Raw genomic sequence first — 25,584 nt, 5'->3', positions numbered from 1 at the left:
GGCTCTAGTGCCATTCCCCTGTGAAGGCTGCAAGTCACTAAGAGACCAGCTGAGCAGGCTTGTCACAGGGGCCTGGTTCTTAGGGATGTTTTTGTTGCTGGACCCTGGCAGCCCTAACAAAGTAGGCTCAGCCACCCATCCTCAATTAGTACAGCTAAAGAGACAGGCAAGTGTGAAAAGCGAGAAAGGGGTTCAGTCAACGCTTCCACATTAGGAAGAAGAAGGGTTCACTGGTGCTGCTGCCCCTCAGGTCCATCTTAGGGGGGGTCTTGACTTGAGGTAAAAGTGTGTGTCAATCAGTAGTTTAGTCATGGTGTGGTCCCATCCATCACTGATTCACCATTATCTCAGCCCTAGTCTTTCTTGCAAGGTGGTCTGAATGCTCCTAGGGACATTCAGTTCATCCCATTTCCTTGGGAGATTGTCTCAAGAGCCTGATGGTCCAAAGCAAGGGTGTAAGTGTTAATTTAGTTGCAGCTCCAGGTCCTGAAGGAAGATCAGCTTACTGCAAGCCCATTTTAGTAACACATTTACTCCAAGGAGTCCTTGAGAGAGAGTTCAGGTTTGATCACCAGGTCTTGGAATCAGGTGAGACTTGGTATCTGAGCCTTCTTCTCCAATGGCTAACCAGGCTCAGTACCATAGGCTCATAGCCACCAAACTTGGAGTGAGGGCCCAGGGATGCCTTAGAGCAGTGGTTCTGAACTTTCCTAATGCTGTGACCCTTTAATTCAGTTCCTCATGACCACTAACCATAAAATGATTTTCATTGCTACTCCATAACTGTAAATTTTGCTACTGGTATGAATTGTAACACAAATATCTGATATGCAGGATATCTGATATTCAGCCCCCATGAAATGGTTATTTCAACCTGAAGGGGTTGTGACCCACAGATTGAGAACCACTTGTTAAATAAGGGATCAATTCAAGCTGTAAAGAAGGAAAAGCTATTTCTGAGCATCTCAGGGGACATTTCATCTCCAGTAGCTAATCTTCCAGAAACAGTGAGTATAGCCCTGTAGGGGAGGGGCAGGCCTGCTGACTTCCTTGGACAGCTTCATCTGCAGTTGCCTTTCTTAGACTTGGCTCCTAGGACAATTCCCAAGGCGAGAGCTGTGCAGACCAGAAAGCTGAATCACAAAAGCCAGCCCAGGAATCATCATGTTCACTCTAGAAGTGGCGTTCTGGCCAAATCAAACCCCATAGGAACCTTCCTAGGCTCCAAATCCCTGCATGTCCTCAGGCAAAACCCCATAATGAGACTATTACTTACAAATAATGGTCTTGAGGACAATGAATCAGGGGCCCTCTGGCTTGCTGGTGGCATTGTACTGGAACTTTAAATTGAGGTCAGTGGCATTTAACCTGAGTGCCACAGCTTAATTTCCGTCAAGTGTAGACTCAATGATGAAAAAGACTGTGATGAATTTCCCCTAAGAAAAGTGTTCCAGCACAGAGATTTTTTTCCTTTCAATTTAGAAAAACATTGAAAATATGAAATTGGAAAAAAAAGTGTGGCTTTTTTAAATAGCAGAAGACAAAAATAGCATATTTCAAGGAGCAGAGGAACAAAGGTCTATGTAAGAAATGGAAAGCAGCGAAGGTGTGTTTAAGTATCCCATCATGTAGCCGAGTCTTAAAACCATCCATGTTTGTTTGTGTACACACACACACACACACACACACACACACACACACACACACACACACACAGTGTCCTTGACTGAAAAGAAGGACTATGATTTATTTATGCACCATTAAGTGCTGTAATACTGTAGTAGGATCTAGACCGAGTCCACACAGATCTATGTTGGGGAGGAGCAGTATTTTCTACATACCAAGCCAACTTTGGGGGTGGTACTCCTGGTAGTTACAATTCATACAAATTACAGTCTCTCTCTCGTGTGTGTGTGTGTGTGTGTATGTGTGTGTGTGTATGTGTGTGTGTGTGTGTGTGTGTGTGTGTGTGTGCCCGCACACATTTTAAGACCTGGTGAGTGTGAAGTTTTTGGGGCAGGCTGAAGATTTAGGGGAAGAGCTGACAAAGTTTTGAGTCTGATTGTAGTTTTGGAGAGAGAATTCCTTCCTCTCTTGGTCATCTGTCTTTGCCATTAGGGTATCTGCCTCACAGAGGTGTTTGAAGTCCATTGTTCTGGATGTTAACCATGATTTAAAAATAGCTTTGCCATAACCTCCAAGCTTGTGCCTCACCTAAATGACTGGTTCCATAGCCTAGTCCAGTTGAGGTATAGAACTGACCGTACAGATCTGGACTATGGGAGAAAGTGTAAGGAGTACAGTTTTTCCTCCCACTGCCTGGTCTTGTCCCGCTGCCATGCCAGCCCCAATTAACACACAGAGACTCTGTATTTGATATAATTCTGTTGGCCAGGTACTTGTTTCTTATCCACTAGTTCTGTCTTAAGTATTAACCCATTTCTATGTATTTCCATGTGGTCTTCTCTTACCAGACAGCCAGCTGGTGTCCTAGTCTTTCCAGACTCTCCATCTTGACTCCTCCTTCCTACTTCTTCTTTCCTTCTTGTCTCCTAGTCCCTCCTATCTTCCTTTATTATTGGCCAACAGTACTTTATTCATTAGCCAGTATGAGAAACATATATACATAATGACATCTCCCATCAAGAAAGGGCTAAACTGGTCTGTTACATGGAAGCATGTTTACCTACAGAAAACACTTTCAGTGTGCTGGGTGCTGAGCACACCAGGGGAGTCTAGTGTACTCATAGGACTTACAAGGAGCCTATTGCTGTAGCCAGAACTCTATTGAAATCCACCCGAAGGAGTTGTTTCTGAGCTACTGTTCACATTTAACTTGTCTGTTCCTTGTGCCGCTGGCTCCAATGGTTTCCCTCCCACTCCCTTATCCATTCTGGTTAGTATCATCTAAGTATGTTCTCTTCACTGGCCATTCACTAAAACAGACACTTGGGATTCAGGGTGACCCTTCAGATGCACCCATTAATTCAGGCAAGGCCAACATTCTTTGAAGGATCTGCATGGTCAGTCTCCTCTTGAGCTCTCTAATGGCCCAAGTCCAAACCTTAACCTTTTCTGCCTTTGAGCCCTTGCACATAGAGCTCTTTAGCCAAGGATGAAGACTTGGGTTGCTCCTCTGAGTGAAATGGAGAGACATAGAGGGTTTTAGTAGAAGAGTGAAAGGTCACGGGATTTTAAAGATCATTCTAACTTCATTGAAAAATGCCTTGCCAAGAGCAGAAAGAGCCATCAAAGTCCAGACTCTGGGAAGGCAGCAGTCTGAGTTTAGTTTTTAGGTAGAGCTTACAGTGTTTTGTTTGTTTGTTTATTTATTTATATTTTGGTGAGTTGGATTTGAGGGTTGGGGAGCCATGGGTAGGTACAGGTTCCTGGCCTGAGTTGCAGAAGGATGTGGCTGCTTTCACCTGGGACAGGGACAGGGAGTAAACCCAAGGGGGGATGAGGCAGTTCATTGGGGATTCCTAAGTGTTCAGTGGGCATCCAAGAAGAGGTGCCCAAGTGCAGGAAGACAAAGATCCAAGAGGCCCGGAGGGCCCCTGTGGTGAAGCCTTGGCACATGGACAGTGGTAGTGAGACTGCCGAAGGCGTGTGTGCCTAGGACCGGGAGCTCTGCTTCCCGAGCCAGGCAAGAATCAGCAAGGTAGTGGCAAGGGCATGCTAGGAGGGAGGGGCCAGCTAGGAGGACATGGTGTACTGCTGGTGAAATGAAAATCAGTGTTTGCAAATGTATTACAATATATAAACATGTAACATAAAGATGCATAATGATATTTAATGTATTGACATTTTCTTATTTGTTACAGTTGTATACCTCTATTAGCCATTTCTTCTTATATAACAAATATATGTGCATGCACACAATAGATGTACATTGAACATTTCTATGATAGATTATGCCTGGGGCAATGTGCAAATGTAACTTAAATGTGTCAGCAATCAAAAGGCCTGAGTGCCGGTGTGAGCATTGGTGTGAGCGCTTGAGTGAGTACTGGGGGTGAGTGCTAGCTCAAGTGTTGTTGATCACTCTCACTTCAAATCTGTGACTATTTGTTACAAGTAAGTGTGAGGCTGGGCCCAAATATCTTGTAGAACCCCCAGCCTCACACACACACACACACACACACACACACACACACACACATACACACACACAGAGAAAGGGCTTGTACTTGCCATTACCATGGGGCTTGGGCGTGTAGCCTCAGTAATGAATGGGCTTATAGGAAATTTTACCTGTGGTTAAATGGTATCATTAAACTTTTAAATTCTTTGAATAGGGATTATTATATCCATAAAGGTATGCCCTACTTCAAGGAATCTTGTAGAATAATTACAGCATGATTGTTAATATAATTTGATATCCCCCGCTGTGCAAAGCCAATCTGTCTTCCCTGATGATCCCTTTCTCTAGAGTGACTGAAAGAGAACAAATTATCTTTCAAGTCCTAATGGATCCCAAGCAGGAAGTCTCTGCTCACACAGTTAAAAGGAGCAGCGGGAACACAGGGCAAAGGCAAAGCGGCCACCGGCTTTCAATGTAAAGTGATGGGACTTTGAGAAGGCCTCACTTCTGTCTTGTGTGAGGACCACTCAGCAGTTGCAGTGGAACTCCTTTCACAGAAAACCCCTCCCCCGCCTGCCTGCTGCCTTAAACCAAGGCTCCCCTTGCTTGTTGATCTTGAAACCAGCTGCCTGGTACAGCAAGGCCATTCCAAGCTGTCAGTACCCATAGCTAGTGTTATCTGCCCCAGCCCCTGGTGGTATCTGGCCTGTAGTGAATGTTCACTATAGTGAAAATGGGGGAAATTAAGTTCTTTGTTCCCAGGAGTGGATTTACACCAGAAGAACAAGGTCTGTGGAGTAAGGCATTTAAAATACTATTTTCTTAGTGTTTCTACTGAAATCAGTAAAACTGAGTTTCCCCCAGCCAGGCGATGGTGGTGACACATGTCTTCAATCCCAGCACTTGGATTTCCAGCAGGTGGATTTCTGTGAGGTCAAGGCCAGCCTGGTTTACAGAGTGAGTTCTAGGACAGCCAAGGCTACACAGAGAAACCTGTCTCAAAAAACCAAACCAACCAACCAACCAAAGCAAAAATTACTACAACAACAACAAACACTCCCACAGGCAGGACATATTTGGCTGTTAGGATTATTCTGTGAGTTCCTGTGACTGGCTCCCAACACCCCAGTCCTGGAGGCCTGACCTCATTTTTTTTTTTTTTTTTTGTTTGTTTTGTTCTGTTCTGTAGGCTGGATACTTTGGGCCTGTTTGAACTTATAAGTAAATACCAGGGCCCCATGTTGCAATGCCATTTTCCCCAAGGAGGAAAAGGCTCAAGTTGAAGAGCTCAATTTCTCTATGGAAACATTTGAGGCGATTTGGCAGAGAAGCTATCGGTGAACTGTGTGTATTTTTCTGCTGCTCCTGTCTCCATGGGCCTGCATGCTGTAAGGACGTCTAGGGGCGGGGTGGGGAGGAAGATTATCTACCCCTTCTTTTCTGTCTCAGGAGTGGCTCTCCCCTGCCTGTCACACTTTAGATTCCAACTTAAATGACCTTCCTTGGGGCTGTTCCCAGCTGGTTTCCAGAATGACTACAGTGGATTTCATGCTCTCCCTGGGGGAGAGCCTCCTACCAGAAGGTCAACCTCCGTTCACCCTTCTAAACCCAGCCAGGATGCCACCTCTTCTGGCAAGCCTTCCTGCTGGCCTCCCCACATCCCTGCTCCATGTGGCTTTCTCCCAGCACCTGGGGCATGCTGCCCTTATCCCTCATTTGCATCCGCCAGTCACCTTGATTTGGACACAGGACATCGTTTATTTTTCTTCCTGTAGACTGGGCCTTAGGGATTTGCACACCCACTTATTTGATTTATTTCTGCAGTGTCTACTACAGTGCCTGATACTCTAGATGTCAAACTCGAAAGCTTTCCTTCTATTTTCACTCTGGTCCATAGACCCAGTCTCACCAACTTCTGCCCTTTCCTAAGCACCTGGTGCCTGTATGTTCATCTTTGGCTACCCCCTCCTCTCTTTTGCCCCAGCTCCTCTGCTGTCTTTTGTGGATTGTTGTGGAGTTGGGCCAGGAAGTCAGAAACAATGTAGGTTTCTGGGCGGTGAGGAGTAACTCCAGGGAACAGAAGGCACCCCTGGTGGTTTGAGGGGCTGGTGGGGGAAAGCCTGGGGTAGCTGCAGGAAGCAGCTGCCTACACACTTGCAGTGAGAGCTGGGGAACTCTGTCAGACATCTGCAGATGCTCTCAGTTCAGTCCCCAGCTGCATTCTGAAGATGAATGCATTCAGTTCTTGGCAGAGCTTACTCTGCAGTCAGCTGAGAGGGTCTTTGGGAAGGGCCCTCTCACCCCTGAGGTGCACCCCAGGAAGGTGAGATGCTCTCAAACACTTGGCATGCTGGTGTGCTCCTGACTCCCTCTGCACCCTTCTCCATGAGCTACTGCATATGACATTGTTAACATTGACTGCAGACATGGCTCAGAGGTTAACACTTGCTGCTTATGCTGACAACCAGAGTTTAGTGCCCAGCACCCATAATGAGAAGCTCACAACTGCCAATAGCTGCAGCTCCACCCTCTTCTGGCCTCTGCAGGTACCCACACATACATGCTCTCTCTCTCCTTTCTCTCTCTCTCTCCCTCCCTTTCTCTCTCTCTCTCTCACTCTCACTCACTCACACCCTTATTTTATTAAAGAGTTGTCAGTCTCCTGTGTAGCTCATGCTGGGCTGCAATTTATAATCCTCCAGCCTCAGTCTCCCAAGTGCAGAGATTACAGTCATGTGACATCATACCTGGCTGAATTATTGTTTAAGTGAAGCTCTTCTCACTCAGTTGGTACTTGATGGAACCCTAATTCTAATCCTGTTCCAGTAGTTAGTATGATCTATAGTTATTTTTACCCCTCACTCCCCAAGCTATTGTTTCTCCTTAAGAATAAAAGAAAAATCTGTTTCAGTCTGGAAATTATAAACACAACCATTAGAAGTATATTAATACTTAATGTATTAATTTATAATACATAAGCCATTAAACAAAATGGGGGCTAGAGAGATGACTTAGTGGTCAACAGAACTTGCTGTTCTTTCAGAGGACCTGAATTTAGTTCCCAGGACCCACATCAAGCAATTTATAACTCTAGATTGGGGGGGGTCATCTGATGCCTCCCTCTGCCTCTCTGAGCACTGTATTCACATTGTAGGCATATGCATTTGAGCGCGTGCACACACACACACACACACACACACACACACACACACACACACACGTTAAAAAATAAAGCAAATCTTAAAAATGCTCTGAACTCATGCCGGGCCACTTATGACAATTTCCTCTTCATTTGTTAAGTGTTTATGTGGCTTGCATTGATTATCCCGAGCCACACGCTATTAGGTAGTCTATCAGTTTCCTCAGCTGTGGAATGGGTACACCAGACTCCCTTTTCTTCACTGTCTCTTAGAGGCATGTGGCAGTGCCTGTTTAAAAACAAACAAACAAAAAAGCCTCCACTGAAATATTAATTGTAGTATTAGTGGTTTTGGAGTCAAGGCTGTATTTAGAATTTATTTTTTCACCATGTTGGCAAAGTGGAATCCCACTCATATCAAGTTTCGATGACTGGGGTATATCAACCTCAAAGGGTTTTTCATCCCCGCTGTCTCTGCACTCAAGACGTCATTTTGGGAAGAAGAGTGAATCAACTGGACCTGCCCACCTTACTTGTGCCCCTCAGAAGGCTGGGAAGGGACAGTTGTCTCCCTAGAGGGCAGTGGATAAGATGTAAGTCCCCTTTCAAAGCAAACAAGCAGAGAAAGCAAATAACCACCATGTAACTTGTGTGAATTGGGGGGGTGCATGTCCATGTCTGTCATAGTGCATGTGGAGGTCAGAGGTCAATATCAGGTGCCCTCAATCACTGTCCACCTTAGTTTTCACTTAATTAGTTTTATGTATATGAATGAGTGTTTTATCTGGATCTATGCAGCATATACATGCAATTCCCACAGAGGCCAGAAGAGGGCATCAGATCTCCTAGAACTGGGTAAAGAAAGTTGTGAGCCACCATGTAGATGCTGGAATTGAACACAGGTCCTTTGAAAGAACAGTCAATGCTCTAAACTGCTGAGCCATGTCTCCAGTCTCCACCTTAATTTTTGAGACAAAAATCTTTCATTGTACCTCGAACTCATTGATTCGGCAGGACTGACTGGCCGGAAAGCACCATAAGTTAACCGTCTCTGCCTCCCTAGTGTTGGGATTAGGGGTGTGTGCTGCCACGTGTGGCTTCTATTTTCCTTCTCTACCTTCTTACTCCTTCCTTCCATCCTCCCTCCTTCCTTCCTTGCATATGAGTGTTTTGCCATCATATGTGTCTTCCTTGTGCCTGGAGACCAAAGGAAGGCACTGGATGCCCTAGAACTGGAGTTACAGAAAGTAACATGCTTGCTGCCGTGTGGGTGTTGAGAATCAAACCTGGATCTTATGGGAGGGTGGCCAGTGTTCTGCCAAGCCATCTCTCCAGCCCCTGTGCCTGGATTTTAAATGTGGGTTCCAGGGGGATCAGACTCAGGTCTTTGTGCCAAGATGTATGACCAGATCCAATTAGCATATGATGCCATCTGAAGCCTGCCTTTATTTTCTTTATAGTTTCCTCATCAGAGGTTGGGACAGAGAAGCACAGGCTTTCTGTTCTCTGAAATAGGATTTCAGTGTAGGTAAACAGAATCGGGTCTTGATGTGTTTAATGCCGATTCCCAGCTCCTTGTCAGTTTTCACATTTGCAGGAGCATGGGTGCCAAACTTTGGCAGCCTACTGGTGGAATAAGTGGATGAAGAAATGAAAAAGACATGAAGGTTGTGAACAGAGGGGCCGAGGCCAATGCTGGCCGTCTGATCCTGGTACTGTCTGTGTGTTTCAGACTGAGTGACGGTAACAGAAGTTATTCCGATTCACACCAGGCCGACTGTGTGGCATGGCCAAAGTCCATTGCTGTTTTAATTCTCAGTATACCAAACAGCCAAGGTCAACCTGAGAGGAAGAATTAGAACTCCTTCAGGCAGGCAGCCTGGTTCAACAGTGAACCCACTGTCAGACCCTTTCTCTACTGGGCGGGGCGTCTAAGGGGGATGGGAGATGCATCTGCAGCCCTGTTGTCAGAATGCATGGTCTTGCTAGTGTGCCCTGTGGCTTCTGCAGCCCTGCTGTTGGGATGCATGGCCTTGCTAGTGTGCCCTTCGAGGCTCCAATGAGAATAGTAGTCACAGCTGTGAGTAAGCATCCAGATCACAGGGAGCCGTTAAAGCTGGCACACTCTACTCAGCCGTTGACATGGATGTGTAGGCCTGCTGCTGGGGAAGCCAACCAAGTCCTGCTGCTGGCTGTGGGAGCCAGCGAGGACTCATAACTGAAGATGCTTCCTGAGAGCCCCAAACCATTGAACCCATGGCCTTGCACATGCTAGGGAGCTACCCCACCTGTGCTTGATCTTTTTTTTTTTTTTTTTTTTTTTTAATGTCAGATGATTGCACTTAACTAGGGGAGATCAGCACAGGTGTAGAGATCAGAGAGCAATGTACAAGAATTGGTTCTTTTCTTCTACTATGTAGGAATCAGGGGTGGAACTGGAGTCTTCAGACTTGGTAGCAAGCGACTTTGCCAGCTGAGCAACCTTGTTAGCACATGTTTTTACTTTGTAGCTCAGTCTGGTCTTGTACTCTGTGTAGTTCAAGCTGGGCTGGAGCTTATGATCCTCCTGCCCCTGCCACCACACCTGGCTCAGGAAGACTCTGAGGTCACCCCTGTTAGTCCTTTGTTCCCTATGCTTGAGCTGGTGACCAGAAACTTGCTGCCTCATTAGGATATATGCCACAGCTTTCTAGAATATTCCCTTTTAAGACAAATTTTGCCTCTCAGAGTTTGCTCTGTATTATAATGTATTTGATTTTGAATTTTTGAACACTCAGGACAAAGTGCTTAATGGAAATGAGCCCCTGGTACAGGTAGAGGGAGAGGAGGTGAGGATCTTAGTTGGTGGACTACTCTTCCCTGGGACAGGACACCAAGAAGGGATATATCTGATCTTCTCCATGTATATGGGGGAACAAGAACAGTCAGATTTGAGGAGACAGGAAGAACAGTGATTGCCAGGGATTAGGAGGAGAACAGATAGTTTGGTAGGAACGGAGTCTCAGTTGGGAAGATGGAGCGCTGAAGGCAGAGGAGGTGATGGCTGCACAGCTTTGGCAGTGTGTTTTTGGGGACTGGGTTTGTTGCTTGGGTTGAAGCCAGTGGCTTCACAGCACAAGCCCTTCTGTTGCTGAGAATGGCCTCCTGACCTCTGCTCCAGTGTGGATGTGTTTGCTCAAACACGGCAAAGATGGTAGATTTTGTTCTGTTATCACCCCAAGTTAATTATAAAAAGGAATAGTCTTTGTGATTTATAGCTCTGGCAGTAGGTGAACCATTTTCCAAGTTCAGCTTGGCCATTTTGTTCTCTTGGTCTGGACACAGGCCACCAAGCCTTGTTGTGGGGACCCACAGGAAGCTAGAGACCTGTGTTCCTGGTGTGAAGCAATCCGGGTCGCTCAGAGCTGTTCTTCAGCCATTCCGTCTGCCTTCATTTGCCCTCAGCTGTCCTCACACTCCTCTATGGGGAAGTGACAGTCATCGCTCTCCTGGACTGAAATGACTCCTGTGGTCTCCTTTCTTACCCTCTATCTAGTTTCTTCCTGATAATCAATTCGATCCTTCTGATAATCAATTCGATCCTTTTAATTGACATATTGAAGTGTACCAGCTCCTTGTCTTCACAAAGCATGAAATAAAATAAACAAGCCTATTGTCTTAGTTAAGGTTTTTATTGTTGTGAAGAGCCACCATGACTATGGCAACTCTTATAAAGGAAAACATTTAATTGATTCGGCAACTTACAGGTCAGAGGCTCAGTTCATTATTATCATGGAGGGACATGGCGGTGTGCAGACAGACATGGTGCTGGAGAAGGAGCTGAGAGTCCTACCTATATCTTACAGGCAACAGGAAATGATCTATGAATTGCGTGGTATCTAGAACATAGGAAATGTCAAATACCATCCCTATAGTGACATACTTTCTCCAATAAGGCCATGCTTCCTAATAGTGCCACTCCCTATGAGCTTACTGGGGCCAATTACATTCTATTCTAAGGACCACACCTGCTTGTCTTTGAAAGCCCTCTACTGCTTCCTGTCAGTGCTCAGATAAAATCCAAGCTCTTTGGTACACCTGGCCCCTTCAGGTCTGGTGTATACTTCTCTCTTCAACCTCGCCATGTCTCATTTCCCCTTACCACCAAGCTCCAGCCACGTAACCATCCCAGCTTGGGCCTTGCTGTCCTTGGACACACTCCAGACTGGAACTTTCCTCTTTGGATCCCTGCATGTCTGCCCCTTTCTGATCGTGCAAAAACAAAAAACAGAAACTAAAATCTATTTGCTCCTCAAAAAAAGGCCACAGCTATAGGGCCACACTATGCTGGCACCTTGTTTATATTTTGTCCCCAGTAGAATTTTTGTTCACACCCCTGTTGTTTATCTCCTACAGCCAGACTGTGAGAGCCATGAGAACTGGAGACCTTGTTTCACCCTTGCCTATGGTCAGGGCTCAGGTCAGTTCCTGTCACATAGAAGGCATGGATACAGTATTGAGTGAGTGAATGGTGACACAAAGAAACATAGTAGAATCTGGCAGTGTGTGAGAGGCCGTCCAGAGCTGGCCAGGTCATGGCTGAGTTCTCCCTGATCCCGCTGTCCAGCACTGACCCACCGTGCCACCCCTACCCTACAGCTTGCCTGCTGCTCTGCTTGCTTGGGCCCTGAGCCAGGCCCTCTTTCTGGGCTGCATTGTGAGATGTCTTAGGTCCTTTGTGTAGAGCATGCTTCTCCTACTGAGATATCTAGAGAGACATGCCTGTGAAAACAGGACATTTGTGTACCAGGTGCCGTGCTACTCCCCAGGGAGCTGCTGGCACCTGCTGGGCATTTGTGCTTAGAGGAACTGAGGGTGCCTGAAGCAGGGCAGCTGTGTTGAGAGAAGCCAAAATCAGGTGGAGAAGAGGAGGGATCAGTTTATGAAACGAACAGTGCTTCCCAGTGACAAACAGTGAGAGGCTATGTCTTTGGGGGCTGCTGGGGCACCTGTAGAACAGGTGTGTTCAGAGCAACTGAGGCCATCTGGAGCAGGGCAGCTGCATTGGGAGAAGCAGAGGTCAGGGGCAGGTTGAGATGAGGCAAGATGGTCTGCAAAAATGTCTGTCTATCTATATCTGTCTGTCTGTCTATCCTTCTGTCCATCTATTAACACTGAGAAGCCATGAGCCAGCACTGCCTTCAGGAGCTGCTTGGGAAGAGCTTGACGATCATGTGTTTCTCTCGAGGTTCTGTTTGACTCCCAGCTGTGGATAATCCTCACCGTGGGCTCAGGGTGGATTACTTGACCCCTCTGAGCAATAGTTCCTTCAGTTATAAACAGGGCCCGCGCTCGGCCTTAGCAGTTATGGTGTGAACAGCTGAGCTACAAACACAGTACTCACCACATTCTAGATATACAGAAAGTGTCGTGATTCAAATGTGGAATGCCCCAGCCCAGGCTCACAGGTCTGAATAGTTGATGGGTCTCTAGGTGGTGGTGCTGCTGGTGAGGGCTGTAGAATCTTTAGAGACGAAAGAGTTATCTGCTATATTTGCTACAGGCAGCCCAGTGGGAGGCCTTTCTCTGCAGGCATTTCTTCCTCTAGGCTTGTAAGTTTACACTCAGTATTTGCGGTGTGGGTTTTTAAGTTTTAAGAAACACTTTACAATTGTATGTGTATGAGGAGTGTTTTCCCAGCATGTATGTATTTGTATCACATGTGTGCCTCATCCTGTAGAGGCTGGAAGAGGGTGTCAGATCCCCTGGAACTGGAATTACAGTTGTGAGCCACTTTATGGGTTCTGGAATTCAAACTCTGGTCCCCTGCAAGAACAGTCAGTGCTCATGAATGCTGGGCTGACCTTCCAGGCCCTGTGGTGAGGAAATTTGCTTATGTGAAATTTGCCTTCAATATAATTATAGAAAAGACCCAGTGGCAATGTCAAATCAAATGAAATGAGTCAGTGTCCCTACAGGCAGACCTCCCTTCACAGCACTTCCAATCTTTTTTTTCTTTTTGATTTTTCCAGACATGATTTTTCTGTGTAACAGCTCTAGCTGTCCTGGAACTCACAAAGATCTGCTTGCCTCTGCCTCCCAAGTGCTGGGAATAAAGGCGTAGGCCACTGTCACACAGCTCCAATCTTTTGATATTGTGGCATAATACTGTCCCAGTCATTTGCAAAGTTCATTCTGAGGAACTACAATCAAGTTACAAAAACAAAGCCCTCATAATGTTTTAGGCAGGATCACAACTTTGTGCTGGGCTGTTTTCATAGCTATTCTTGGTCATGTGAAGACATGTCTTAAGAGTCGGTGGCATTTGTATTTCTTGAATCTTAGTCTTCCTGAAAGTTGTAATTGTTTCAGGGAATGATGTGGTGACTGATGCTGTCTGTATTTTGACCTTGAGTTTCTCTCTTCTCAACTACCCTGAGCCCAGTCTGTAAACGGGCAGCTATGTGCACAGAAGACCCTTGTGGGTGGAAGGTAGCACACAGAAATCATGTATAGTATTGGTCATCCCTAGCTGTCGGTCAGGTGGCCTACGGTGCCGGGTCTGCTGGTTGCATGCATGGGCAAAGGCAGGACCTAGAAACAGTGAGATCCTAAGCAGTTTTGCTCCTTGCTTTGGGGGGGGCATCGTCCTGTATCCAGGAGGATAGTCTCATAGTCTATGGCATCAGGCATCCTTTGCTGTAGACAGCATGGGCACCCCAACATCTCTACAGCAGGCAAAGGAAGAGCAAGGCTCTGTCTTAGTCCCGGTAGTTCAGAGTCAAGAAACATGACCATTAAAGAAACTGAGGCAGGGGAGTTCATATAGACTCAGCAGCTGAGTGGCCTGGGGAAGGCTTTGTCCAGGGCTCATGGAGGGCCTATATGAGGCTGTAGCACAGGAAAGTGCTTCTACAGACTGGGCAGACCAACTGTAGGACAGGGTGCTTGCAGGTGGAAAGTGGCAGGAAAGACAACAGGGTTGGACTTAGAAGGCAGTGCTAACCCCTCCTCCCTTCCTCTGTGTGGCGCTGGGCTTTTCAAACACAGTTCATTTTTAGTTTTGGGTATGAACATTGCAGGTAGCTAGTGTCATCAAAGGACCTTCCTGATGCAGTGTGGAGCGTACATGAGCATCTATCGCTTGGGCTTTATTCTAGAGAAAGCTCAGGTTTGCAGGCACCTGTGCATTAGAACCATGTGGGGGACGTTGGAGGTGTGGCCCAAGCCTCTGCTGCTGCTGCAGGGCCATACTTCTAGTACCCAAGGGTAGCTACATCCTCACAGTGCTTGGAATGTAAATTATCAAGTCCACTGTGGCTGTAAACATGTTTTATTCATAGGCCTGTTTTCTTTCTTTTAAACAGGTATTTTGATGTTGGACTACACAATTTCTTAATCAGGTAAGCCAGTGCCTTTTGTTTTAGCTCTCACTGAATAGTGCATCTATTATGGAAGAATGCTCAGGGGAAAACCATAGCAGATGAATGAATTAGTAGTTGAGTTACTTGCCAAGAAAACATTGCTAACACTATGTGTGCATTCTCCACAACCCCACATAAATAATCACTCAGATCTGGTTACATCGGAAGTGATAGTTAACTGTCTTAGTTTGCTTTACATTGCTGTGATAAAACACTGACCAAAAGAAACTTGGGGAAGGAAAGGGTTTATTTAAGCTTGCAGTCCCACCACCAAAGGAAGCTGAGGCAGGAACCAAACAGAGACCAAGGAGGAACACAGCTTCCTGGCTTGCTTCTTCTGCCTTGTTCATTTAGATTTCTTATCAGCTCAGGGTGATCTGTCAAGGATGGTACTGACCATTATAGGCTAAGTATTCCTATGGCAATCAGCAATCAAGAAAATGTTCTATAGATACCCCCAAGGCTGATCTGATAAGTCTTCTCACGACTATCAAGTTGACAACCAGAATTAGCCATTACATTTACCAAGGTCTCACTTCCATCTATTAGGCCAATGGGAAGGTAAATAGAAAAAATTAGCTCTATGTTAGACATTCAGTAGTCTAATTGACCAATGCTCTCCCATTCAGTTTAATCTTTTAAACTAAATATATCTTGTTTTACAGTCATGGAGTATGACTTAGTACATAATTGAGATTATAGACAGCAATTTATAACTTAGTTTATTGGTGGTTTTTTACCAGAGTTGTGTTATGGAGCATATTAATTTCACCTAGCTATGAAATTAAACAAACTAGTTGGAAATAAATATATCAGAATAGTAGCAATGCTTATAAAAGGTATATGATTTTGAAAATCAACTTTGTGGGACTAGAGAGATGGCTCAGTGGTTTAAGAACACTTGTTGCTCTTGCAGAGGTCCTGGGTTTGATTACCAGCACTCACATGGTGGCTCACAACCATCTGTAACTTCAATTCCTTCCAAAGCCTTGGATCCAAAGCCTTCTTCTGGCTTCTGTGGGCACCAGGCACACACATGGTGTACACACACATACAGGCAGGCAGGCAAAATATTCATACATATAAAATAATGAATCTCAAAAAAATAACTTTTCTGTGTTTTCCACGTTTTTCATAGTGAGCATCATTGCTCTAATAATGTTAAAAAATAACTTAAATGTCTGTCAAAAATGTATGAGGGAATGATTACTGAAGGAACCACTGTAGATGAAAGCTTTCAAGGGAACCAACCACCAACTGGAGAGTTGTGTTTCTATAAATATGTGGCTCATGTGAATTGATTCCAAAAGTTTGTTAAACTCTAGTCATTGTGGCTTCTGTTTCTATCATGTGGTAGCTTGCCACAAGGCAGGACCTCTTCCCTACTGCTAAGACGCTGATGGGAAATGTCACCTGTATTGAACCTCTATGCCAGGCTGCATATGGCAGTATCCAGAAGGGATCAAGCTTCTTTTTCAAGCCTTCCTTGGAGGTTGCACATTGAAATTTCTTCAGTCTGCCCCATGTTTAGGAATGTGGAATGTCTTGATTTTCTCCAAGATGGTAAATATAAAAGATAGTTTGTGAACCTGAAATAGGACAAGGGTCAGAACAGTGTAGCAGGAAGGATAATGAACCAGAGAGACAGGAGAATTGCAGATCTAAGTGGATTATAAAAAGCTGTCTGGGAAGACATCCAGAATAGCAACCCCTCACCTTCATCTGGACATGGAACCCAGGGTCTTGCTAGGTGACACTCACTGCTGACCTATACCTCCAGCCTACTGTGGAGTTTGTACTTGATGTTTTGGTGTTTTGTACTGTCAAGGAACTGTTCCTACATGCCTTGTGGTAGACACAAGTTGGTACTTATTTTCTCTAGTACCTTTGTTCAGGGCAGGGGTCAAATCTTAATTATTTACTAATATTCAAGTCAAGAAACTTGTATGGGACTAACCTTCAACAAGCATTTGTGGTGGGAGTAAATGAATGAAATGCAAGGGAGGATCAGGTATGGATCTCTGCAAGTTCAAGACCACCCAGGGTTACACAAGAATGAATCAGTCTAAAAGAATAACAGAGCTCATGCCTTTAATCCCAGCACAAGAGAGGTATATAAGGAAGAAGCAAAGGGTCTTATGTTTCCAGTCACAGGGAGGACAGGATCTCCATTTCAGCCTTGGTAGAGGTAAGAGCTACTGGCTGGCTACTTTGCTTCTCTGATCTTCAGCTGGGACCCCAATATCTGTCTCTGGGTTTTTATTATTCATATTACAAGCCAGATCAAATAACATGTGTTTCTTATGGTTATGGAATGAGTGACAGCTGTCCTTCTTGTCAGTACCTCAGTCTCTGTGAGCAGGTGTCTTCATCATCCACTACATGAGATTGTTACTACATGGCATCCCTCAACTTGCATTCTCCTAGCTTAGGAGGTTAAGCATGAGAAACCAAGGATGTTCAAGGTTGGATGAACTGGTAAGATCTGTTTCAGTGGACCAATGCCAATGATGCTAAAGCCAGACACAGAGGCTGTAGAGCAGCTGGGTACGTCTCACAGTGGTCTATAGCCCTGCAGTGCACCAGAGAGGGGTGACGTTTTTTCTGTAAATACGGCCCCGAAGGAAATCTAGAAGAGAGAGAGCATACACTTAAAGATTCTTTCTGAGGGAAAATATGTGTAAAAAGATGTGTAAAAGGGATTGGCACTACTACTGTTTGTTTTTGTTCCAAGAGCTATTTGCTGGCTCCAGCAAGCACCAGGGGTGTTCTCTGGGTTGTCAGGTTCTCTCAGATGCTCAGTGCGGGCATAAAAGAAAGTGCAGCCTGCCTGATTAGTCAGTGTGGCTTTGACGTTGATGGCGGTAATGTTGCCTTCCCTGGAGTGATGTAAGTTTCCCCGGAGCCCACTCTGTGATCTCAAAGCTGAAGGACTAGCTTCCTTGTTGATGCAAGTGTGTGCAGCACAGGGCTCAGGCAGGAAGGGGCAGCCACATGGGAGATGTGAGTATTTCTGTCTGGTGTTTTATGACGACTGCAGGAAAGCAATGGGCTCCATTCTTCTTCGTCTTACAAAAAATCAAAGACTTTTTTGAGTCAGGAACAACCACTCATCAGAGAACCTCAGAAGACACTGGCTGGAATTTTTCATGCGTCATGTGTCGATACAAAAGAAAAAGGAAAATTGACTGGGTTGGCCAAAAAAAAAAAATCATAGAATAGATTGCTTTTGTCTCATTATGGATAATAGACTGGCATGTTTAAATTTAGCTTTGGCAAGAAAGTAAAAAAGATTTGTATTTAAAATATTTTAGCCTTGCAGTTTTGTCTCACCTAGAATTATAGATAGACCCCTTTCCTGCCCTCTTCCAGCCCTGCGGATCTCGTCATGTTGTCTGGGCTGCCTGTGAATCTGTGGATGGAAGCAATCCTTCTGCCTCGGGTCCCAACTAGCTGTGACTACAGATATGTTCCTCAGTTCTGGATTATAGCTCACCCCTTCAAGGCAAATGATACACACTACTTATTCATTGCCCTCTTCACTGATGGGATTTGGAAACACTTAGGAGACACATCTGTGGTCATCAGGGATGTCTTTCTGAGGAGGGTACATCCACACTGAATGTGTGTGGTGCTACCTCCTGGGCATGGGTTCTGGGCTCTAGTATCCATTTCTTTCTGCTTCCAAATTGGGTACAGTGTGCACAGCTGCCTCACACTCCTGCCACCAAAGCTTCCCTGCCAGGATGGACTATACACTCAAACCATTAGCCAGAGTTAAGTCCTTCCTTCCTTTCATTTCATCAGGTATTTTTTATTGTCATACTATGAAAATTATCAAATACAGAGATCCAATGCTGACAGGTGGGGACATTGCTGTGGTGGACCTGGTCATATGGCCCTTAGATCTTTAGAGTTGGTCTGTGCTGGAAGGGAGCTGCAGCGTTTGACTATTTGCTTTTGGGTTTGTTTTTGCTTTGGTCTGGTTTTCCTCGCCAACCTTCACTTCTCCCTTTTGGAATAGGAATGAATTTCATGGCATTGTATATGTAATTTGTTCTTTAATTATATAAAGGCTCTGAATTAAGATTCTGCCTTGAGTTGTGGAAGAGACTTTGACCCTTAGAACATTGAAAATGTTAGAAATTCTTGTTTGGGGGACTCTTAAAAATGAAATAAATGTTTCATTATTGGTGGCCATAAACCTTAGAGGACTAGGAGTGGAATATTATGGTTGAAAGTGACATGGGGTATTCAGGTGACAAGGGATGGACTTATGGGTTTTCATTGGAAATTTGATTGGATGTAGTCACCTTGGAGGCACACCTCTAGGTGGAGGGATGGGTTTAACCCTGCATGTGGGCAGCACCCTCTTATGGTGTGGGACCCTAGCCTGAATAAAAAGGAGGATAAGAGGTAAGCACCTACACTCATTTCTTACTATTTCTAAAAGCTAATGCTATGTCCCCAGTACCCATATCCCCAGTACCTCGCCATCCTGCCGTGACGGGTGTGACTTCCAAGTATGAGACTAAATAAACTCTTCCTTGTTTCTGAGACTTTTTGTCAGGTGTGTTGTCATAGTAACTAATTAGTAGCATGCTGTCCCCTTCTTTGATCTTTTCATGGGGAGACAGTTTTTAAAACAGAGCATCACAATCCTCTAAAAGAAAACCTGGATTACCCTTGTCGTTAACAGTTTCAATTTCACTTTTTTTTGTGTGATTTTTAAAAATTGCTTAAATGATTATAAATATAAAATCATTAAAACTGTCTTTCCTCATTTTAAATGTTGCATATATTTAACTTTTTAATCCATTTCAAATGTGCATTTTGAGTAGGTATCTTTTCTCCCCTCAATAGTGAAATAAATTGTTTTTAACCAAAATTTCTGCAATTCTCTGAAATACTGTGTTTGCCACATCCAAGCCCTTACTTGATATCTTGTTAGGACTCCGAAAAGTACAAAGTGAGAATACTGCCTTGGGTTGTACTTAGATGGATGGGAAAGGCTGTGAGCATCCAGGATGGTTCTAGAGCTTTTGAGAAGGTTTGTAGAATTGATATGGCCTTTAGAAAGCAAGTTCCCATGGTGGTTAGTTTTTACTTGTCAACTTCCCACAACCTGAGAAAAGACCCCCTTTGAGGAATTGTATGGGGCAGGAGTGGAGTGGGGACAGGGATAGGGGTGGAGACAGGGGTGGGGCAGGGGCAGCAGGGGCTGTGAGCTGTCTTAATTGTTGATTGATACAGGAAGACCCAGTCCATTGTGGGCAGCGCCATTCCCTAGGTGATTGAGCAAGGCTGGTTTTATTCTCTCAGCTCTTGGCTATGGATGTGGTGTGACTAACTGCTTATATTCCTGCCTTGACTTCCCTTTCATGAAGGACTCTCACTAAGTCCCTCCCCCTCCTGTATTGTTTTTGTCAGGATTTTTTTTCACAATAACTAACAAAACTAGAGAGATTCTTCACATATGTGGACAGATTCTGCTTACCACATGGTGTTTAGTGCAGATTCGATCCTGTACAAGTGTAGACATTTCTATGAAAACACACTTCACCCTTCTGAAAATGTGATTTGTTCTGATGGAGCGAAGGTAGGCCAGGAGGCTGTTTGCTTCTCATTCTATTCTATCTTTTTTTTGCCCCAGCATTTTCGGTATGTATGTGGTATCTCAAAGTCCTGAAAGGGCAGGGACTGTCAAACTGAACCAGCTAACACCTTGATTTCCCTTGCTGACTGGTTCATCCCTCTAGTTCTTTACCTTAGGAATTGGACTCAAAAGCCAAACTGGGGCTTGACTTGGAGTCACAGCAATGTCTGAGGCTCGCACCATAAACACAGGTCTTGCTTCTTCGCCCAGGCTGGCCTTTCAACTCTGGCCTCAAGTGATCCTCTTGCCTCCATGTACTGAGTAGCTGGGACTACAGGTATAGGTCACTGTGCCAGCAACAGTCCCTCCCCTTTTAAGATAGTCGGTGTCAGTTACACAGTGAGCTACTGTAGTTCATTGTGGGGTCATGGTGTTGATGAAGATGTCTGCTCACCATCATTGTGAGTTTGTTTGTGATTGTGTGATGTCCAAAGTGTCGGGAAGAGTCTCCCTTGCATATTTAAGAAGTTGGTGGTCAAGTGAAGGATTCATTCAGGGTAAAGGATGAGAAGATGGGAGATGGCCACCATGTTCAGAGGTCTCTTGGGACTCCTTTGGGTTCCCAGATGGAAACCAAGAGGGAGGTTAAGTAGAAAGGTGGAGTTTCATCCCTGCGGTAAGATCCAGGGGGTAATGTGAAGTAAAAGCTGTGCGTATCTATTTCTAACACACATGGAGATGACAACTCAGAGGGAAAACACTTGCTTGGTTACTGGATTTAATTTCGCTTTTACTTTGCAAACGTAACACCTTCTTTTTTAGTGTTAGTAAATGTTTTTAAATAATGGTGTAGAACATGGTGTTATTAAAACAGTGTTTATATCTTTGCAGCTCTCTGGATCAGTGCTGGGCACAGGCAGAGGGGACAGAAGGTGTGGGTGTTCAAAAGCCATGTGCAATCACTACGCCATTATATAGGGGTCTAGAACATCTCTTGATTGTGGCATTTGGGGGGGCAGTTTTGCATAACATTGAGAATACTGAGAGCTGATTGTATGCAAGTCACTCAGTCCTGTGCCTGGAGGCAGTGTGACTTGGCAAAGGCTGGTTTTTCTTTTCCTGCTAGAGAGTCACTGGTGTAAGTGTCTCTATCCTGTTCCACTCTGACCCATCTTATATGACTCCTCCATTCAGCCTCTCTCCATGTCCCTGTGGGCATTGATTGCACAACTTTCTGACCCCAGAACCCTCAGCACACCTTAGATCCTACAGAGCTGGGTGGAGCAGGGGTCAATGTTAATGCCTTGGTGACTTTTGTGCTCAAAAATCTATACTTTTAAATATAGGTAGTGGTGTGTGTGTGTGTGTGTGTGTGTGTGTGTGTGTGTGTGTGTGTGTGTGTGTGTACATGTCACATATCCTCCTAGATATCGAGTGAGGTCTCACTTATCTGTATATTCTCCAGTCCCCTCAATGCCCAATGTCTACAAGTTCCCCAAAATGGTTTGGATACATTTTAGCTTTAAAAACTATAAAAGTGTTAAGCAGTTATTTATTTTCAGTTTGATTATTTGTGTAACCATGGGAGAGGTTGGGACAAGACAGACAGCTGCCCCATCTTAGTACCATTCCATACAGCAAATACTCAGCAATATGTTGCAACAGAGGCGATCCAGGGGCTGCCACTGAGACAAGGCACAGTGGTGCCCTGTGGCTCAATATGGAGAATATGAATTAGACTCTCAGAAGCAGACAGTGTACAGTGGTTGCCGGGGCCAGCAGAAGCCAGAACTACATGTTACTGACCAGCAGGTAGAATGCTCAGTGCTACATGATGAGTTGAGTGCTAGAGATCTGCTTTGCAACCAAGGACCTTTTAGTTAACAGCTCTGTGTTATAAGCTATTGAGAGGGTAGAATTCATGTGAAAGCTTTTACACCAATAAAACCTTGAAAATGGGGAATCTACACTAAGTAGGCAAGCAAGCAACAATGTAACAAGGACATGTTGGAGGGCACAGGCCTGAACACCCTGAGTCCTCCCTGGGGCAATGGGTAGCCCTTAGGCTATGAGATGGGCAAGGAAGAGTATAGGCAGGAGGTGGTCTGGATTCAACCACTCCAGGCAGAGGGAAGGTCACCCCAAAGCCCTATATAGGAAAGGACTGAACTTGGGAATAGGATGGGAATGGAAGAACCTGGAGTCTACCCTGATCTGGAGGAAGAAAGTGTGGCTGGAGTGATAAGGCTTGGGGAACCACTTTAAACACCAAACTGGGTCTGGTGGTGTGTACCTGTGATCCCAACATTGTTAAGGCTGAAGTAGGGGAACAGTAAGTTCAAGGTTAAGCTTGGACTATGTGAGGGAGATTCTTTTCCAAAACAACTAGCAAAACAAAACAAAAATGCCAGAGGAGCTTTGGAGGTGGAGGGTGTTGAGGAAGGGAAGGGCCTGGTCTGACATGCAGTTTTCCAAAATCAGTCTGACAGACTTTGTGAGAAGTTCTGTCTCCCTCCCAGGAGCTGGTGCTGCTGTGTCGAACTGGTGCCTGCCCCTTAAGGAGGTAGCAGCTTCCCTGAAGCTACTTGGGGCTGTGCAGCAGTCACACAGGACGGCTGTCTCACTGCCCTGCTTACTTGCATAGGAGTAAAGACTTATCAACACTCATGTGAGACAGTTGACTGACAGTGGACTACAGAAGCACGTTCTAGGACATGGACAGCTACCCTAGTGCCTGGGCTTGGACACACAGTGGACTTTGTTATCATAGCAAGAGAACAAAGTCCTGTCTCCTGACCTCTCAGCAAGCCTGGGTTCCAGCTCCTTCCCTGGCTCGACACTCCTTCTTGGCCTCTGTTGATGGCCCAGGTAGCCACCTGCCCTCTCACTTTAGATGTCAGCCATGCTGGAATGCAGAGGCCTGAGCATGGGCCAGGCTTTCTCCCTGAGCTATCAGAAACCATTTACTTCTGGCTTGCCCTCAATCTTTGCCTGATGTCTTCCATCTCAGTTCGTGCCAGGACTGCCTTTCTGGTCCCAGGCTCAGACACTGCACATACCTTGCAATGCCTTTCATTCCTTTGTTGGGTGGAAGGACCTTGATCACAGCCCACATATCAGTGATATTGGTTCTTGGATGATTCTATGACCCGTTGCTCATTCCACTTCTGCTGCTGTTGCTTTTGAGGAAAACATTGCTTGAGTTTTGTTGTGGCTTTACCTTTATGACTGTACTTATTTGGATTTGTTAATTAGAAAATATAGATTAAAGGTGACACAAACCAAAAGAAACTTTACATTGCTGAAGGTAAGTGTACATGCTAGTAAGTTAAAAATAGCTCCTACTATACTGATGGAAATACTTGCAATGCAGAGGTGCTTTTTAAATGCAGGGGTTGGAGTGGGAGATGCCCTTAGTAAGTGAGGCTCTAAGATCCCTGGCACCAAGCCAGTGAAGATGGCTTGTTTGTTGGATCGGTCGTTTGTTGAGTGTCACTGGAGTCACCTTCTTTTAATTGCTTCCTATGTCTGAGGCTTTTTGTGTCTTTGGAGAGTCACAATGTAAGGCAGAAGCCAGACATATTCTGTCTTTCTGCACACCATAGATCTTAGAGCCCCAATCTTGATACTTAAGACTCTGAACAGTCATGTATTGGTAGAGGTGGCACCCAGTGTGTAGCCCGAGAGGCAAGTGTGACACCCACTTTATTAAGAGTAGAGGTACTGGACTGGAGCCCCACATCTAGCCCAGCATGGTTGGGATCCACTGGGTCTAAGCCCAGTTTCAGTCCTGAAAGGGCACCATTGAGCTGTGGTGGGGTTATAAGTGAACAGTTCCTGACTGCATTGTCTCCTAGCTGTATGTGAGGTGCTCTTGGAGGTTGCACAAGCTACTTGGGCTTCCTTAATGAGCTCCTTTTGAGGTCTAGCTGGAGTGCATTCTATTATTTATAGCAAAGATAACTAGTTGCTTACCTGATGGGCAGGGGATGATGTGTTCAGTAGGGGGAGCACACGATCTTCGGCAGGCTTTGCCCATCAGCTGCATTGATCCCACACACCAGAACTGCAGCGATTTCTTGCACCAGCTCAAGATCTTCCTGTGAGATGGAAAGGGCACGAGGTCAGGCATGGAAGCCTGCTCAGGGCTGCATGACATCTCTTTGCTGTGGTGGTTTTGTACAAATTACTTCTACTTGGGCCTGAATTTTCTTATTTGTGAAATGAGAGAACTGTAAGGTCCCTTCTGATCAGCCTCTGGTGAGTGGTGCCGGTATGTCTAATATTAGCATCTGTCCAGAACTGTGCCAGCCAGTACACTGGCTCTTAATCCCTTGTGGCTATTTAAATTCAAGTTCATTACAATTCAGTAAAGCTACTATGATATTGTGGTAGAATATGGAATAGATACTTGGTTTCTGCTCCTGGCTCCTAGCATGAAGGTCTTAAAGCCTTTAGAGATTCAGACACCAGGAGGATCTTTGCTCTAAGGTTTTATCTTTGAGCTCAGTCCCTATATGGATCTGCTGAGATCTCTGTAACTCCCTGGGCATTAGGAGTAGGACTCAGTCCCTGAATCCTTTAGAAGCTTCTTTCACTCTAATGAGGCAGAGCTTAATAGACCCACAGACAGTCTTTTGGGATGGGGACCGGTTGCCAGGGGAACCAGCCATGAGTATAGAGGGTTGGGCTATCTAGGCTCATCTTGCCATCTCCACCCCCAAACCAGGCAGGCAGGAAGGAAGAAAAGGAGGAATTTTGTTGTTCATGGCAGCTGTGACACGTGTATGAGAGCCCAGAGGAAAAGTGTTTTTTCGGGGGCTTTCTATGTTAAGAATGGGCACTGTGAGGGGGTACCTAGGAGGTGGAGTATCCAGAAAAGGCTTACCAGTTCTCAGCCCCACCCACTGTGATTTGTCTATGGAGCCTTTCCCTAGAGCCCTACAGTGAACCAGTAAACATATGTAAGTACTTCCCTGATCCTGAGTCACATTGGAAAATCAACTGAGACATGTGTGTGTGTCTTGGGAATTGTTAGCATTTAGCTGGTCGCTCAGAATCACTAGTCAATCAGGCAGCAGCTTGTCTGTAGTCTCAGATGTGGGGCCTGCCCTGTGGGACCCAGCCCCAAGCCTGTGGATACACTACCTCTGGGTGTCTAGTTTCAGAACCGAATTAGAGGCCGGGTCCTGGAGAGTCAATTGCCTGGTGTTGGGGTGGACCTCTTCCATATCTGGTCACAGATGGATGCCCAGTTGATGGTTCCTCTCTTAGCAGGGCAAACTCTGAATCTCAGATGTGAAGCTGCATTTTAAGTGCTCTATAGCCATAGCAACTATTGCCTATTCTATTGGGCAGTAGA

The 25,584-nt window shown here is 45.4% G+C and overlaps 1 protein-coding gene across 1 annotated transcript in view; it reads left to right on the top strand.

The window, feature by feature from the left end:
* LOC127223886 (protein-cysteine N-palmitoyltransferase HHAT-like) overlaps positions 1–14,609 on the top strand; it is a 77,337-nt gene extending 62,728 nt beyond the window's left edge. Inside the window, exon 6 of the mRNA XM_051186578.1 lies at positions 14,570–14,609. Within this exon, the coding sequence (XP_051042535.1) occupies positions 14,570–14,609 (40 nt within the window). The remainder of the gene's footprint in view (positions 1–14,569) is intronic.
* The last annotated feature ends 10,975 nt before the right edge of the window (positions 14,610–25,584 follow it).

This window comes from Phodopus roborovskii, unplaced genomic scaffold (assembly GCF_943737965.1).
Source record: "Phodopus roborovskii unplaced genomic scaffold, PHOROB, whole genome shotgun sequence".
NCBI classification, from domain to species: Eukaryota; Metazoa; Chordata; class Mammalia; order Rodentia; family Cricetidae; genus Phodopus; species Phodopus roborovskii.
The sequence above is the reverse complement of the archived record's forward strand: the minus strand, read 5'-3'. Positions and strand labels throughout refer to the sequence as shown.